Source organism: Terrapene carolina, unplaced genomic scaffold (assembly GCF_002925995.2).
Source record: "Terrapene carolina triunguis isolate 2854851 unplaced genomic scaffold, T_m_triunguis-2.0 Scaffold605, whole genome shotgun sequence".
In the NCBI taxonomy this organism is placed as follows: Eukaryota; Metazoa; Chordata; order Testudines; family Emydidae; genus Terrapene; species Terrapene triunguis.
In genome coordinates, this window is record NW_020664956.1 from 189,069 (window position 1) to 205,773 (window position 16,705).

The 16,705-nt window shown below is 43.8% G+C and overlaps 1 protein-coding gene across 2 annotated transcripts in view; it reads left to right on the forward strand.

The window, feature by feature from the left end:
* OGT (O-linked N-acetylglucosamine (GlcNAc) transferase) overlaps positions 1-16,705 on the forward strand; it is a 60,154-nt gene that overhangs the window by 15,536 nt on the left and 27,913 nt on the right. For both annotated transcript variants that reach the window (XM_024199232.2, XM_024199233.2), the window contains exons 5-13: positions 263-379; positions 2,257-2,336; positions 6,863-7,058; positions 8,656-8,796; positions 9,134-9,234; positions 9,411-9,564; positions 9,671-9,772; positions 10,538-10,717; positions 11,724-11,882. In XM_024199232.2, coding sequence (XP_024055000.1) covers positions 263-379; positions 2,257-2,336; positions 6,863-7,058; positions 8,656-8,796; positions 9,134-9,234; positions 9,411-9,564; positions 9,671-9,772; positions 10,538-10,717; positions 11,724-11,882 — 1,230 coding nt within the window. The remainder of the gene's footprint in view (positions 1-262; positions 380-2,256; positions 2,337-6,862; positions 7,059-8,655; positions 8,797-9,133; positions 9,235-9,410; positions 9,565-9,670; positions 9,773-10,537; positions 10,718-11,723; positions 11,883-16,705) is intronic.

Genomic DNA, 16,705 nt, shown 5'->3' on the forward strand with positions numbered 1-16,705 from the left:
GTCCTCAGGTGAATTGGTCTCTGAAGGCATATTACCTAAAGATCAGCATAACTGAAAAATGGTGGGCTTGCACTTAGGTTTTGGTTTGCGCTGGCGCAGGATCAGCCAGCTGTTTACAGTGCATTAGTTTTGGCGCAAGCTAGCCTATACTGCAGGATCACTTTTGGCTGGTTAGAGAAGGAATACTGACGATTTTTTTTTCTCATTTTTCTTTTTACAAATATTCCCCTTCCTCTCTATCTTTCTTCTTAACTGTTTCAAGGCCTGTTACTTGAAAGCAATTGAGACTCAACCAAACTTTGCAGTAGCATGGAGTAATCTTGGCTGTGTTTTCAATGCTCAAGGAGAAATTTGGCTTGCTATTCATCATTTTGAAAAGGTAACTGTTTATGCCTGTCATGTTCTTCAGTTAATTCTAGTGAGCAAAGGATTGTGTAGATACAAATAAGCACTTTTCTAGCTGGGAGAAGTATTCAGGTCTGCATATACTACTACCCAATGTGGTATATTGTTAATTATTGGTATAACTTAACTCATGAAATACCTATTCACGTGTAACACTGGAGTAGTGTTTTAGAATTGCTGTAATAAGGAATTTTCATAGGTAAGTGGCTTTAATAGCCTTTTTCCATCTCTAACTCCTCTGAGAACTGCTTTATTACAAGCATTTCTAAAATGGCATCCTGGTAGTATCTGAGCACTCTTAAATAAAGTTGGCTAGTACAATTTCCTGTTCAAGTAGTTTTTCTTCAGTTTGCTGTTTCCAAGTATTTCCGTTGAGCAGCTTAGGAAAATTACTTTAAACAGATGTACTAATTGCATTTTCCCAGGATGTTAAATATTGTTTCCTGTTCGTGTTTCTACTTCTAGATTCTTATGTATATATAATTCCTGCTCTCGCTAGTGTGCAACACCTCCCAGTTAGCGTAATCTGATAATGTGCTGTTTCTCTTCAGATTCCTTAATGGTCTAAATCCGGTCCTATTTTTTATATAAATATATATTCATTTATATATTATTATTATTTTTTTGGCCTCTGTGACATAAACCAAGAATCACAAATGGCAATTATGATCATTCAGCTATTTGTAGTTGATGTGGTAGTTTTCATATGAATGACTTTTACGTTTTTAGTCTATCAAATGCTTCTCTAAAATCTAATCATCTGCATTCTTTATTTTGTATCTTCTGTAATTTATTAGCATACTTTCAGTTCCTAGTAAAATAATGTACTGGATATGAACTTGCTAGAATAGCCTTCTAAAGACCAATACAATATTTGCTCTTTTTTACTCTGGTACCGACTCTGTCTCTATAGCATCTAAAAAAATTGTAGTTGGCTTAGTATTTTGCCACAGGTGAGGGATATGGATTGCATTTCTTAACCCTGTAAGTACAGGAGGGTTGTTTCCTAAAACAGGTAGAGAAATCATAGCATTACATTAGTGGGGGTAAAGCAGAGTAAACCCAACTTCAAACAAATCTTTAGGGCACAACTGTGGGGTTGAGGAAAACCGTTCCTTATAGAAAGGGATTCACACCAAAATGTGTGAGTGATTCACCCAAACACGTCTGTAGGATTTCCATTAAGTCTCACTAGTTGTAAAGCCATAAACACTGTTGTCTGTTGCTCCATCGTGCAGAATAGCTGTGCTTCAGTATCACTGTGATGCAGTGACCCCATACGATCTTGCAAATATCAAGAATACTACATGATGAAAGATGTTAGTTTATTTTATAACATAAAACAACCACAATTGGCATCTGTTGGAATCCATTTTGACAGGCAAGGGATTGTATGAACATGGAGACAACTAGGTCAGGGTTGATACAGGAGTGGGTGGGTGAGTTTCTGTGGCCTGCGTTGTGCAGGAGGTCAGACTAGACAATCATAATGGTCCCTTCTGACCTTAAAGTCTATGATTCTGTATGTTGGTAGGCCAGTTTAGGGGAGCTCGTACTGTTGTGTGTTCTGTGGATAAAAATAGGACTTCAGTCCTCACTGTTGTCAATCCAGCATCTTTCACAAGTGCTAAATTCACTCCAGAAAGCAAGCAGGAATATGTTGTGTATATTAGCATTTTATGCTTGCCTTTAATCTTCCTTACTCGTAGTTTGTTTATAGATCCTTTAAATAACTGTTTACAAATCGGGTTATATCCATTAAATAAATATTAACTTTGGGTTTCTTAGGGTACTGTTTAAGGTATGTGGTAATGTTCAAAGCTTGTAAGTTACCTTTTTTAATATCTTCAGGCTGTGACACTTGACCCAAACTTCTTGGATGCTTACATCAATCTGGGGAATGTTCTGAAGGAGGCAAGGATATTTGACAGGTAAGCATATAACATCCCTTCAGTAGCCAATCAGATGCTTAACCAGACATGGACTTCTAATTTAGAAAGCTTTTCTTTCTTCAAGCATTGCTTGTAAAGACTGCAATTCAAGGAGAAACATGCTCTTGATATGCAAGCTTTGAGCTTCCTGGAGAGTAGAAATTTAGTCTTGTCTGTCACTACCCCTGTCGGTATCCTTCTTGTGAGATCTTATGCTTTCACCTCATTTTTATTAATACAGTGTAGTTAGGCTATTTACCAAAACTTTTTAGTTCTACTGTGCCTTTTTTTTTTTCTTTTTCCCTATTGAGACTTTCCTGCTCCATTGTAGATGACTTGCGTTCATAGAATCATAGATGTGTAGGGCTGGAAGGGACCTCAAGAGGTCATAAAGTCCAGGCCCCTGCGCTGAGGCAGAACCAAGTAAATCTAGAGTCTAGACCAGTGGTTCCCAAACTGGGGTTCGTGAAATGTTACAGGGGGTTCTTGGGAAAAAATTCCCTAATGGCGGACAGAGCTGTCCCTAGGAATCCCGGGCAGCACGGGGCCAGCACCCTGGAGCGCCTGGACTTCCAAGAGCTAAGCAGATCAAAGCAAGCATATCTGTTACACTGAGGTGATTTAAACTTCATGACTCCTTATAAGAAATGGAAAGGGAGGTGGATATTTCTTGCTGTTTTTAAAATTAAATGGGCAGCTAGTATTGTTTTTAAAATTATGAAGAACAAATTTAAGCTTTGTAACGTGCGTTGTTTGCCTGGACTGCTCAAGACCTGAATGCTTGTGTAGGAGGAACTCTTTGAGTTGGCTTCTTAAATACCTTCATGCTGTTTCACATCTGATACTCCTTGATGAAACATAGGAGCCTTCTCTTATAACAGGCTTATTCAAGCTACGAAAGTGAGACCTTGGAAGAGTGGTGCCATTTTCATAATGTAATAATACTGTAATGATACACACTATTTATTATTATTTAATAAGCATATCATAAAAACAAATTTTGTATTTTCAAGATCACTGCTTTTATCATTTATACTCAGGTAAAGGAGAAAATCCCTGGAAATATTCATTTTTAGGAGGGTGTTCGTGAGACTTGACATTTTAGTGAAAGGGGTTCACAGGTTGTTAAAGTTTGGGAATCCTAAAATCTTGCCAGCAGACCTAAAACCGATAAAAGGAAATACTGTTATGTGCAATACACAGTTATTTCACTGCCACAGGATACTGTTGAAGCCAAGAGTGTAGAATTTTAAATAGTTTCAAAATTGATGTAGCTAATGAGACCATCCAGAGTTACAAAAGTTAGGACTTAAAACTCTTGGTTTTTTTTTTTTTTTTTTTTTTAAAAACAGATATAAATCCTTGTGTTTCAAGGCATAAGGAAGCCTCTAATGGGGGCTAGGAAGAAGCTTTCTGAGAGGACTGTTTATTTTGTAACTGCTACTGCAGGGTTTCTTGTAACTTTCTCTGAAGAATCCAGTACAGACCTCTGTCTCACAGAATACTGGACAAGACAGATTGCTGGTCCCCATTTGTTTTAATTTCAGGGTGATGAGACAGATGTGAGTTGATGCTTTATGCAGAACATTTTTGGTCTTTCTTGAATTTGCCCTTTCCGTGCTTAGGACTTAGGAAACCCGGGTTCAGTTCTCTCCTCCACTCAGACACTCCCCGTGTGACCTTTGGAAAACCACCGTGCCTCAATTTCCCATTTGTAAAAGAGGGAAAATAGCACTACCCTACCTCACAGAGGGTGTTGGGAGGATAAATACATTAAAGATTGTGATGCTCTCATACTAGTATGGTGCGGGGGCCATGAGTACCATAGATATTTATTCATTGGAACCAGAGTTGTTTCTTTCTGAAAGCCCGAACTAGGAATTTGCAAGTTGACTATTATTGGGAAGGTGGTTCCTGGATTATGGTGGTGACTTTTGGATGGCTCGGTCTTCCAATTCTAACTACACAGGTTGAAATTTGTGAGCTGTAAGATCAGGGAAGAGCACATACAATGGTAGCTTTGTTGTTATATATGATTGCCATGTCAAAACAAAAAAAATGGGCCCATCTAGTTCAACAATGCCTGTACTTGATGCTTGGCCAGCCGCTTATAAAATATTTCCACTTTCAGATCACTTTGGATTTAGAGGAAGAGAGTTCCTTAATCCTGTATAGCTATCAGCTTTTTCTTTTTCATTTTTCAGCCTTCTTCATTTTGAATCCCCCCCCCTTTTTCCCCCCCCACTTCTTCTGGTTTATGGGAAAGGATAAATAGTCCATTTTATTTGATATGCTTTTTATGTCCACTTAATTCCAGACCTTCAAATCCTTCATGCTACTGCTCTTCCACTTCTGAGATTGGACAACTAAAATGGAGCACTATATTCATCTGAGAACCTTTTATCTATTTTTTTATATTCTCTAGCATATATTTTTGATTGCTGCAACACATTGCATGGATGTCTTCATTGGCCTACCCAAAATCTCATTTTAGTTTTGTGAGATCATTGTTAATCTGAACCCATGAATCTCAAATTTTAGTCCATAATTTTTTCCTGGGAAAAGAGCCAGGTTGTACTGTTTCAGTGCTATGTACCATACTGTGTCTTTATTCGTAAATAAGGTTATAATTTCTATTGACTGACTTGCAGCTTTTGAATTTCATAGGTGGCCTGAAAGGCACATTATGTTCTATTCTGGCCACCTGCACAATGCAGATCCTAGAATTTGATGCAGTAATTCCTATATCTAGTTCCATAATTTGTGGTTAAACTAGAACATGTTTCTTAGAAAGATATCTGATTTGTTGATTACCTTTTGGTGATCTGTTCCACTGTGTAAATGCATTATTAAATTAATGTATTTTCTAGGAATCAAGATTCTTAGCCACGTGAGATTTTTATTTATATAGAAGCACAGGTGTGCATGATCTTCAGACAAATAAAAAAGGTAGATTCTTAATACATGTTTACAATCTAAATTACACGTAACTGAGCAAGGAATGACACATGGGTTGGGGATGAGGAGGCAGAATATTGGAAAGATGAGCTACAATAATAAGATTGAGTGCTTTGCCATAATTTAACACTTTGTTGTGTTAAATTGATATATTTTGACAAAATAAATTTGGTGTAAAAGTCAGAGAAGCATTTTTAAAGCAAGATCTCCTGTTCCTCATAGCTTCTAAAGTAAGAGTAATCACAAGCAAAAAGAACACTTTATTTCATCCCACATGGGGATTATTCACGTACAATGTAGATAAATGTAAGATAAAGCAAATAATGCAAAGGGGTACTATTGGAAACAGACTGTAAAGTTGGCTGATGAGATGGCCTGACCTTGGCTACATTATCTCAGAAACCTGCTGAGGTAGCATTGTTGCAAAAGTAAAACATACCCCTTAGTAGGACTGGTGTGCAAAAGAGAAGACACTCTTGGATCAGGGTACCTGTTAAGGCAAGAAATGTATTATGCTAAATGTGGTAAAAGCTGCATGCTGTAGACTAATCACAAGGTCTCTGTCCTGAAAAGCATAGTCTAATTTTAACTTGACCTGTTTAACAAAGGGGAAGGTAATAAAATAGTAGGGACTGGGTATATGAGAAGGAACAGGGATGAGAACCAAAAGAATACAAGGTTATTTACGGCAAGAGCATTATGGAAAAATAATGTGTGGATCTTCAATATAAATGACTCTCCTTGGTTGTATGAAAAAGGGGGCTTGAGGAGGGATTTGGATGGGAAGGCATTCCATGTGTAGAAGGGCAGCATCCTAGACCACTTCTAGAAGCTACTTAGTTTGTCCTCTAAACACCTTGTTCCTTTCTTTTCACACTAGCTCTGTAGAGATGATATTTAATTGGCCACAGAAATCTTGTTTTCAGGAATTAAACGTCTCTGTATGTATTACTTTCTTTTAGATATTACATTCACAGCTGATTTTTCTTAATATAGTAGAAATATATTTAAAGTTATTTTTGTCTTTAAAAGTGACTTGCGATGGTTGGGAAGGGGGAATTAATCCTTTTTTAGTTTGATACACAAAGGAGACCTGTGAGGGGAGTTTGTTTTTTGTGTGTCCACCTCAGAAATATTAGGGATTTCAAGTCCTTTTTGTTGGCGACTGGAGATGTGTGTGAATTTGTTGGTGACTGCAATGTGGATTAGAAGCTCTCTTGGCTCTTAACTGATGGGAGCAGAGTGTGTTATTCTCCCAAGTCTGACAATTAAATAGATGTCACAAAAAAGCAAGAAAAGCTTTTTAAACAGTCTGAATAAATCACTTGTCTCCTCAGATGGGTTTCACTTTTAATTTCTGTAATGTCATAATCCTTTTTCTCCAGTTGCCCTTACTCTTACAGGGTAGACAAGACATTTCATGCCTTGATCTCAAAGCAGCAAAAGGCACAAACCCTATTTTCTCTTCAATGTAGGTTACCTTTATGACCAAGTTAAATGTAAAAATAACTTTCTGCTGTCATCTTACATAGGCCATATGAACACTAACCACACATCTCTCGTTACAGAGCTGTAGCAGCCTACTTACGAGCCTTGAGTCTGAGTCCTAATCATGCAGTTGTGCATGGCAACCTGGCCTGTGTGTATTATGAGCAAGGACTGATAGATCTGGCAATAGACACCTACAGACGTGCTATTGAGCTACAGCCACACTTCCCTGATGCCTATTGTAATCTGGCCAATGCTCTAAAGGAGAAAGGCAGTGTAAGGAGCATTTCTGTTTTCTTGCAGTCTGCTATATTTGAGAGGTTCAGCTGATACACTGCTACCTCGATATAACACGAATTCGGATATAACACGGTAAAGCAGTGCTCTGGGGGGGCGGGGCTGTACACTCTGATGGATCAAAGCAAGTTCAATATAACGCGGTTTCACCTATAACGCGGTAAGATTTTTTTAGCTCCCGAGGACAGCGTTATATCGAGGTAGAGGTGTACTTATTTCAGTGCCTTGAATGATAATGAACTTTAAGGTGGGATGTTGCCTTTAGTATTTGATTGATTTGCTTGTCAGCTTGTAGGAGAAATAATAGGAGCAAAAAATGCTCCATCTCAAAGCTTTTAAAGGTAGACATATTTACTCCTGAAGGAATTATGCACCAAAAAATTAAAAATTATGCACACATTTTAAAATTCTGCAAATTTTTTTGTCAATAAATAAATGTGGCTCCAGCATGGTAGTTGGGAGCACCGGTCACTGGCTGCTTTGAGGTGGGAGATCTGGTACAGGGACTCAGCAGTGAGGCTGTACCCAACCCTGACACAGTGCAAGAGCTGGGCCTGCCCAAGAAACACCATGGGAGTCCTACCCATCTGTGCCAGGTGCACTTGGTGTGGGTGGGCAGGCTCAGCCCAGCAGAATCTAAGTGTGTCGGGGCTTATTTTGGGGGGATCCAGGTATGGGGTGAGAGGTTCCTGTATGGGGCAATCTGGGTGTGGGTGGCTCAGTGGGAGATCTGGATGCACGGAGGTTCATTAGGGAGTTCTGGGTGCAGGGGCAATGGGACTGCAGGGGATCCAGGTGAAGGTGGTTGGGGCTCAGGAGCGGGGGGGGGGGTCTGGGTCGTTTAGGGAGGTCCAGGTGCAGCTGGTTGGGGTTCAGTGGAGTAGGGGTCTGTGTGTGGGACTCGTCTGAGGGATCCAGGTATAGAGGGGTAGGGCTTGTCAGGGTGAGGGTTCGATGGGCCTGCTTAACGGGGGAGCCCCAGCTGCTGTTGAGGGGATGCTGGATGCTGGGCTCCCGCTTCCCCCCAGAATCCTATCCCCTTTTCTTCTCTTTCCCCCCACCCTATTCCACCCCCCCCCATTCCTTCCCCACTGCCTCTCTCTCTCCCCCGCCCTACCACTGGCACTCATGGTTGCACTGAAAACAGGAAGGTTCCCCAGCACACAGAAGGGGAGCACAACTGGCATTGGGGCCCAAGAGGCGGCGTTCAGCTGCAGTCACTGGAGCCAAGATGCAGCCGCCTTCAGCTGGGCAGCTCTGCAGTTGCAGAAATGGGAGGTGGGTGGCAGTGGCACGTAACCCTGTGTGCCCCCATACCTAACCTCTGTTTGTGGGGGCATTCCCCCCCCAAAAAAAAAAAATTGCACCCATGGTCGTTTTCTGCAGGGAAGCACAGTAATTCTGCTGGGGTGGGGGAGTTCTGTGGGCATGCAGTCCCGAAGAATCCCCCCAGGAGTAACGTATTGTAGTGGTGACCACCTCATTGATATATTTCTGTGGCAACATTGCTTAAACAGCAATTCCCTTGCTTGTTTATTTTAAGTACTGCTTAAACACAATTCTTTTTGTTTCTAAGGTTGCTGAAGCAGAAGAATGTTACAATACAGCTCTTCGTCTGTGTCCCACACATGCAGACTCACTTAATAACCTGGCAAACATCAAGCGAGAACAGGGAAACATTGAGGAGGCTGTTCGCCTATACAGGAAAGCTCTTGAGGTACATTTGGATATAAGGAAGAGGGTAGGATGTGGACAAAAAAGCTGGGAACATATGAGGGGTCGATGGTACTTGATAAAGAAGTAGATAGAGGCAGTGGTACTTCTGTTTAAGATTTGATTAATTTGCCAAGGAGACTAACAATGGACAACTATCAGAGGGATAGCCGTGTTAGTCTGTATCCACAAAAACAACGAGGAGTCCTGTGGCACCTTAAAGACTAACAGATTTATTTGGGCATAAACTTTCGTGGGTTAACCCACTTCTAACTCTTCTGCAATGTGATGCCCTTGGAAGATCTGAGGGGCAAACTAACTCTCTCCTTTGTTTCCTGTAGGTGTTCCCAGAGTTTGCTGCTGCCCATTCAAATTTAGCAAGTGTTCTGCAGCAGCAAGGAAAGCTGCAGGAAGCTCTGATGCATTACAAAGAGGCTATTAGGTAAGAATTTTGCTTTTTAAAATTCTCAAAGACTGGCGACAGGAATTCCACAGTCGTCTAGAAAATGGCTTACAACTGTTATGCAAACCAATAATCGAATAGCAGTCTGGATGGGCATTCTTAGAGGACAGACAACTTGTACTGTGGATAATGTATGGTGTGTTTTTTAATTTTAGAATCAGCCCCACGTTTGCAGATGCTTATTCAAATATGGGGAATACTTTAAAGGAGATGCAGGATGTTCAGGGAGCTTTACAATGTTACACCCGTGCCATCCAGATAAATCCTGCTTTTGCTGATGCCCACAGTAACTTGGCCTCTATTCACAAGGTACAGCCATGTTCATAACTTTTTTTATTTTATAACACGGTGATGCATTTGGCAAACTCATTCCTGAATCTGCTTGTGCTTGCTGATTTAGTCTCTGCTTTTGCAGGATTCAGGGAACATACCAGAAGCCATTGCTTCTTATCGCACTGCTCTGAAACTGAAACCTGATTTCCCAGATGCTTATTGCAACTTAGCCCACTGCTTGCAGGTGAGGAGAGAGGGCTGTGACTGTAATTCTATTGGAGATTACTCTAATGTAAATATCTAGGACTAACCACATATTAAGGATCCAGTGTATATATTTTAAAAGGAGCAGAAATAAGTCTTAGTCAAATTAGAAAATAAGACTATGGAGCCATTTTCTCTTACAGAACAGTGCTTGGGTCATAGGTGATTTGAAATACAAGTGAGCTGTAATGGTTATTAAAATACTTTTCAAGTGTGTCTTTATCTCTTGGAATGGAAGAAATGTTAATCACAGTCCCATGTAAACAGAACTTCTCAAAGCTCTGACCGGGCTTTAAAGTTGTTTAAAGTATTCTAACCAGCCATTTAATTTTTCATAAGAATGTCCAGGCTGGGTCAGACCAGTAGTCCATCTAGCCCAGTATCCTGGCTTCTGACAGTGGCCAGTGCCAGATGCTTCAGAAGGAATGAACAGTACAGGGCAATCCTCATGTGATCCATCCCCTGTCATCCCGTCCCAGCATCTGGCAGTCAGAGGCTAGGGACATCCAGAGCCATGGGATTGCATCGCTGACCATCTTGGCTAATAGCCATTGATGGACCTGTCCTCCATGAATTTATCTAATTCTTTTTTGAACCCATTGTAGCTTTGGCCTTTACAACATCCCCTGGCAACAAGTTCCACAAGTTGACTGCATTGTGTGAAGTACTTCCTTTTGTTTTGTTTTAAACCTGCTGCCTATTAAATTCATTGGGTGACCCCTGGTTCTTTTGTTTCTTCTTTTAGATTGTCTGTGACTGGACAGATTATGATGAAAGAATGAAAAAGCTGGTCAGCATTGTAGCTGATCAACTGGAGAAGAATAGACTGCCTTCTGTCCACCCTCATCACAGCATGCTGTACCCCCTTTCTCACAGCTTTAGGAAGGCTATTGCTGAGAGACATGGAAATCTCTGTTTGGATAAGGTAGGAACTTTGAAGACTTTTCCATATACTTGGTTATACCTGAGGAAAAACAGATTGTGCATTGGTCAATTATATTCTGGTATGTAATTCCAATTTTAAAATAGTGGTTCTCAAGCTTCAGATTTACCACCTTGTTGAGATTGATAGGTCTCTTTGCTTCCTGGTTTTGTACAGCTTGGTATTCTCTGGTATTGGGAAGAGGTCAGTCAGATTTAACAACCATCAGTTACGACTGCCAAAACCTCTTACTCTGGCAATTCCTCCCTCCTGCCCCCAATCTGACAGAGTTCTTCTGTGTGTGCCGTAGTGGTGTAGTGCGTCAGTCCCAGGAGAGCTTTTCTCTCTCTCCAACATAAGTTGGTCCAATAAAAGATATTGCCCCACCCGCCTTGTCTCTCTAGAATCCTATGTTGTTCCCTCAATATCTGATCCTGCCTCATCTCCACACTGACCTATCCTGACCGTGGACCCATAGGGTGGAACTCTTTTTTAGAACCGATTAACTCAGCTTTTTGCTTAGACTGACATGATCTGCTTTCTCCTACATTGCCTAGTTGTGTTGCCAGTTCAGTGCACTTAACATTTATCAGCCTGTATGCAGCACTTTAGTGACTGGCCCTATTGCTCCCTTAGTACACTAATCTTTTGATCAAATTTTGATACATGGCTTTTTTCTTTAACTAGAGGATGTGTAGACTAAGCTGTACACTCAGTCAAGCCTCCATTTGAACTCAGATTTGGGTAACACACAGCTCGGCCTGTGTGAGCAACAAATGTGCAACCCTCTGCCTGAAATTTGGGAATTGGTCAGATGTGGTTTTCAAATATTATTGGGTGATAGCAGAAACGTCATCAATGCAGTAGCATAGAAACTTAAATATGGGGAAAATTAATAACGCCGTGTAATTCTGAAAGTCTATCCTATTTACTATCTCTGCTCTTGGTGCTTCCGATTTTATTTAAAGTTTATTATGTCTCAAAAAAATCTTGTGAATTTGATTGCCAGATCAACGTCCTTCACAAGCCACCATATGAGCATCCAAAGGACTTGAAGGCTAGTGAAGGCCGGCTTCGTGTTGGCTATGTGAGCTCTGATTTTGGAAATCATCCAACCTCCCACCTAATGCAGTCAATCCCAGGAATGCATAACCCTGACAAATTTGAGGTAAGAGAACATAAATAGCATGCTGAAAGTTTTAAATACCCAGGGAGCCTCTATTAGCTGTAACCTAGTGAAGGTAAAGTGCATGGTTGTGCAGAAGGTTTGAGGTCATGTCCTCTTTCCTGGCAGTTCTTGGTGTATCACCTTTTGGAGGAGGAGGTGTCTCTTATACCCCAATAGCAGTTCATCTTGCCATTTATGAAGTGGCAGTGAAAGACCACCTGGAGATTCATCCCATCCTCAACTAGAGACACATAAGGGAGGAGCTGTTAATCATTGGGAGTACCCAAGGCACGGAAAAGGAAGTGGCTGACGTGTTGTATGTCCCAAGATATCTTCTAGTAGGGTCTTCCCCATTTAATCTTTTAAATTTCTTCATCATTTCTCATTTGTCTGCACGACCTGTCTTACAACAAGATCAGGATACCCAGTAATGCTAACGAACAGTAGCTGCATATCTGTTTGTCTAAATCTCTGCCTGCCCCAGTCACACTTCTTAATATTTATTGCACATTCTTATGAACCATTTTCAAGAAGACATGACCACTACTCTCTCCCTACTGGGTTATTTCTATCAAGGGATCCTCACTAGCTTCAGGTGTCCTGGCTACTCATTTGTAATTGAAACTGGAAAACAGATGTACAGTTGCACATATTCAGTCACTCCCAATGGAGTAAGTATAACTATACCCCTAAAAATTGCCAGTTTTCTGAATTACTTTTGGTATAAATGGCTTCTTCAAGTGATAGTCCCTATGTATATTCCACACCAGTACGCATGTGCATCATACCCCTGAGCCCAGACATATTTAGTAAGCAGCATCCATTGGTCCGCACATGCACATTTGTTCTTTGTGCTCTAAACCAAGAGTATAAAGGATGTTTGGGACCGATATCTCTCTAGTTCCTTCTTACCACTGCATGGCCTGAGTCAGAATCTTCTGTGTCCACAGCTCTTTCCTCAACTGGCATTCTGTAAATATAGCATAAATAGCTTTTAGTATTTTAAGCTATTATAGTAGAGTGTGGTTGGTTTGGGTTCCCCCCCCACACACACACTAAGGAAATTCCCCCCCAGGAAGCTGGGATTATGCACAGGGTTCAAGAATTGTTTTTGCCCCTTCTCGTTTTCTGTAGAACATCAGTGCTGCCTCTACAGCAATTTCATCATCATTCCCAGATAAGGCAGTTACCCCATCTTCACATTCTCCGCTTGACAATTTCAGGCAGTTACAGGACCTCCTGCACGGGGTGGTACCCGAGCTGCAAATACAACTTGAAGTAGTTCAGGATCCTAAAATAGATTGCTGGACATCTTGCAGCTCTCTGGGCCCAGTCGAGCAGCCCCTCCTGATCAACAAAGCAAACATGGATCCAGCAAAAACAGTGTGGAACACTCCCACCCCCAAGAGGACCAAGCAGTGCTGTTTTGCTCCACCAAGGGGGAGAGAGAGGTCTATTCTAGCACCTACCACCTACCTTTTTTAGTGGTAGAAGTGGCCAGTGAGGGATCCAGGCTGCAAAACCAAAGAACTGCTTCATCAGTCAAAGGTGCTAAATGGCTCATGTCACGCTGTCTGGAGTGGTTCATGACTGAGAGTGCCAGCCTCAGGGCAGACTGTCAAAAAGCAGCACAGACACCCCAAATGGGTGGTATGTTCTATAATAAGATTTCACTAACTCAGTAACAAATGTGAACTGAAGCACTAAAACAGTCTTGCCATGGAGTCATGGACAGTCCCTTTGAGCACTCCAGTCTATCTTGCCACCTAGGCAAACTGGATTTAGTGATAAATGGTCACTTACACTAAAGTCCATAATATTCAATATCAAAAATACAATATCCCAAGAGAGCAGTCGCTTACTCCAGATCAATTTGTACCTTAGATCTCACACCAAAGGCTACACTTATAGCCACTCTTATAGTAAATTAAGGTTCTTCTTCGAGTGCTTGCTCATTTTGATTCCATTGTAGGTGTGCGCAATTGTCAGAGATATTTGCCTTAGCAGTATCTGTAAGGCCGGCTGTGGTGCCCCCTAGAGTGCTGTGCGCATGCCGTGGTATATCAGGCACTGCCGGCCCTATGCCCTCACAGTTCCTTCTTATTGCCTATGGTGGTCAGTCAGAACGCCTCTGTCCCTTGCTCTGCAGGCGGCCGGTGGTTCCTTTTCTTAGCCTTGTGCTTCTAGTTGTAAATAGCTTTATTGTTTGTTAGTTAGTAGTTCAGTAGCCGTTAAGTGTTCAGTTAGTTAGGGGTCCCAGCGGGGACTTTGCCCCAGGTGGGGCATGCCCCAGTCTCCGGGTTTTAAGCCCTGCTCCACATGTAATAGGCCTATGCCTGTTAGTGACCCACTCGATAGTTGTCTGCAGTGCCTCGGGGAATCCCACATGAAGGAGCATTGTCGCATCTGTAAGAACTTTTGTCCTCTGACACAGAGGGACCGTGATATACGACTGAAGGCCCTCCTGATATAGGCTGCCCTGTGCCCAGCTTCAGAGCCAGCTTGGCCCGAAATGGCAACCAGTGCTTTGGTTTCGGTGCGTAGCGCACCCCCGGCACCGGGCTCTTCCCGGCACTGATCTCCATCGCTGATGCCGAAGAAGCAGCCAAAGAAGACTGCACCGAGCAAGCCTGATAAAGGCGTTCTGGGCAAAGGTCCCTGTTCAGGCCTTATGCCCACTCTGGACCCGCACAAGTGCTCTGCTTTGGGGAGTTCCTCTCCCTGAAAAGACCTGCCACCAACTTTGGGGAGAGGTACAGGGTCCAAGCTGACCGTGCAGTCGACACCCTCAGCTTTCGGTGCAGAGCCAAGAGAGTTCCCACTGCAGTTGGCACCGCGTTTGGCAATGGAACTGGTTAAGGCTCCCCGCGAGGGCAAGCCCACCGGTAAGGCCTCGCACAAGACGAGCGAGCACCACAGGTCTCTAGAGCCAAGGCAGAGCTCTAGGTCACCATGTTCTTGGGCTCCGTGTTTTCCCAGGTCTCTGGCCCGTTGTTACCATCATCGGTACGGCGCTCCCGGTCCCTTCGCACCGAAGCTCTCCCAGGTATAGACGATCTCCCTGGCACTGGTCCTCGTCACATTGGTCACCGAGACCTCGAGGCTGCTCTCCCTACTCCCGACACTGGTCGGAATACTCCCATCACTGGTGGGTGACGACTTCTCCGAATTGGAGGCACAGTTCAGCCCTTCACCCAGGCAGCAATGGGACTGGGCTCTGGAGGGTGTGTCTGCAGCATCGGTGCCGGCCTGGCAGCAGGGCCAGTGGCCAACCCAGTGGCCTTATTGGAACGCCTCGGAGGTTCCTATCATGCCGTTGCCCCACTCCCATCAGCCCTCTGTCGCCACATCAGACAGGCAGAAGTCGGCACCCGCAGCACCATCAGCACCGGGTTCGGTGCAGGACGCTCTGGTGGCCCTCACGGTTGAGGAGCCAGTACCTACCCCAAGGCCATTCTCCCTGGCGGGTGAGGACCTCCCCCGGTGGTCCAGTCATTCTCCTCCTCTCCAGATGAGGCAGTGGCGGGCCCCTCCAGAGCTAGCCCACCGGACGATTTCAAGGAGCATCAGGCGGTGCTCCGTAGGGTGGCTTTGAACTTGGGCCTCAAGGCAGAGGAAATGAAGGAGCAGACGGGGACATTGTTTAATGTGCTCTCTGCAGCCACCCCAGCCCTCGCACTCATGGTGCATGAGGGGGTCCTGAACATTGCCAAGTCCATCTGGCAAACCCCGTCCTCTATTCCACCCATGTCCAAGAGAGCGGAGAAAAAAATACTTGGTCCCTGTGAAAGAGTTAGAGTACTTATACACCCACCCGCCACTGGGATTGTTGGTCGTGTCTGCAGTCAATGAGAGGGATAAGCAGGGCCCCACCAGTTCCACCCCTAAAAATAGAGGCCAAGGGACTGGACTTGTTTGGCTGCAAGATTTATTCTATGGCCAGCCTCCAGTTTCAGGAGGCTAACCATCAGGCCCTCTTGGGTTGCTATAATTTTAACTTGTGGGACTCTCTCCTCAAGTTCAAAGACTCCATGTCCCAGGAAGCGGTCCAGGAGTTTGCAACCCTGGTGGAGGAGGGTACATGGTGGCTCGGTGCTCCCTCCAAATGGCCTGGGATATGGCTGATTCAACTGCCTCGGTGGTCGTCTCCGTGGTGATTGAGGCACAGTTCCTGGCTCCAGATCGCAGGCCTGTCCCGGGAGGTGCAGGCCTCTATTCAGGACCTCACATTTGATGGTATTGGCCTTTTCTCCGACCAGATGGATATGCGGCTGCACGGCCTTAAGGACACACTGGTGAGACTCCGCTCTCTGAGGATACACACTCCTCAGGCGTCGAGGCAGCCGTTCCAGCGTCCTTCGCCACCTCAACAGTAGTAGCCTCGTCAAGGGCCTGAAAAGAAACAGGACACTGGGTTTAGCTGCTGCCGCCGCCGCCCATGGGCATCGTCCTGCTCTCCTGCACAGCCTGGCCCAGCGAAGCACTAAGGGGGCCAGAAACACTCATTTTGAGGGTGCGCCCGGGAGCGACACACCAGCCATCGGCCCGGATCCTTCCCGCAGCTTTCCTCAGCCGCCTTTTCCCTTACTGTTTGGCCTGGTCCAGTGTTACATTGGATTGTTGGGTCCTGAACATAGTCGCTCAGGGCTATAACCTGCTATTACATCAACAGGCAGGGTGGTGCCAGGTCTCTGACCCTTTGGGAAGCGCCCAGCCTCTGGGACTTTTGTGTGTGGCACAACATTCACCTGGTGGTTGCCCACCTGCCGGGAGCCAAGAACGTTCTAGCAGATTGCCTCAGCAGGACCTTCTCGTCTCAACAC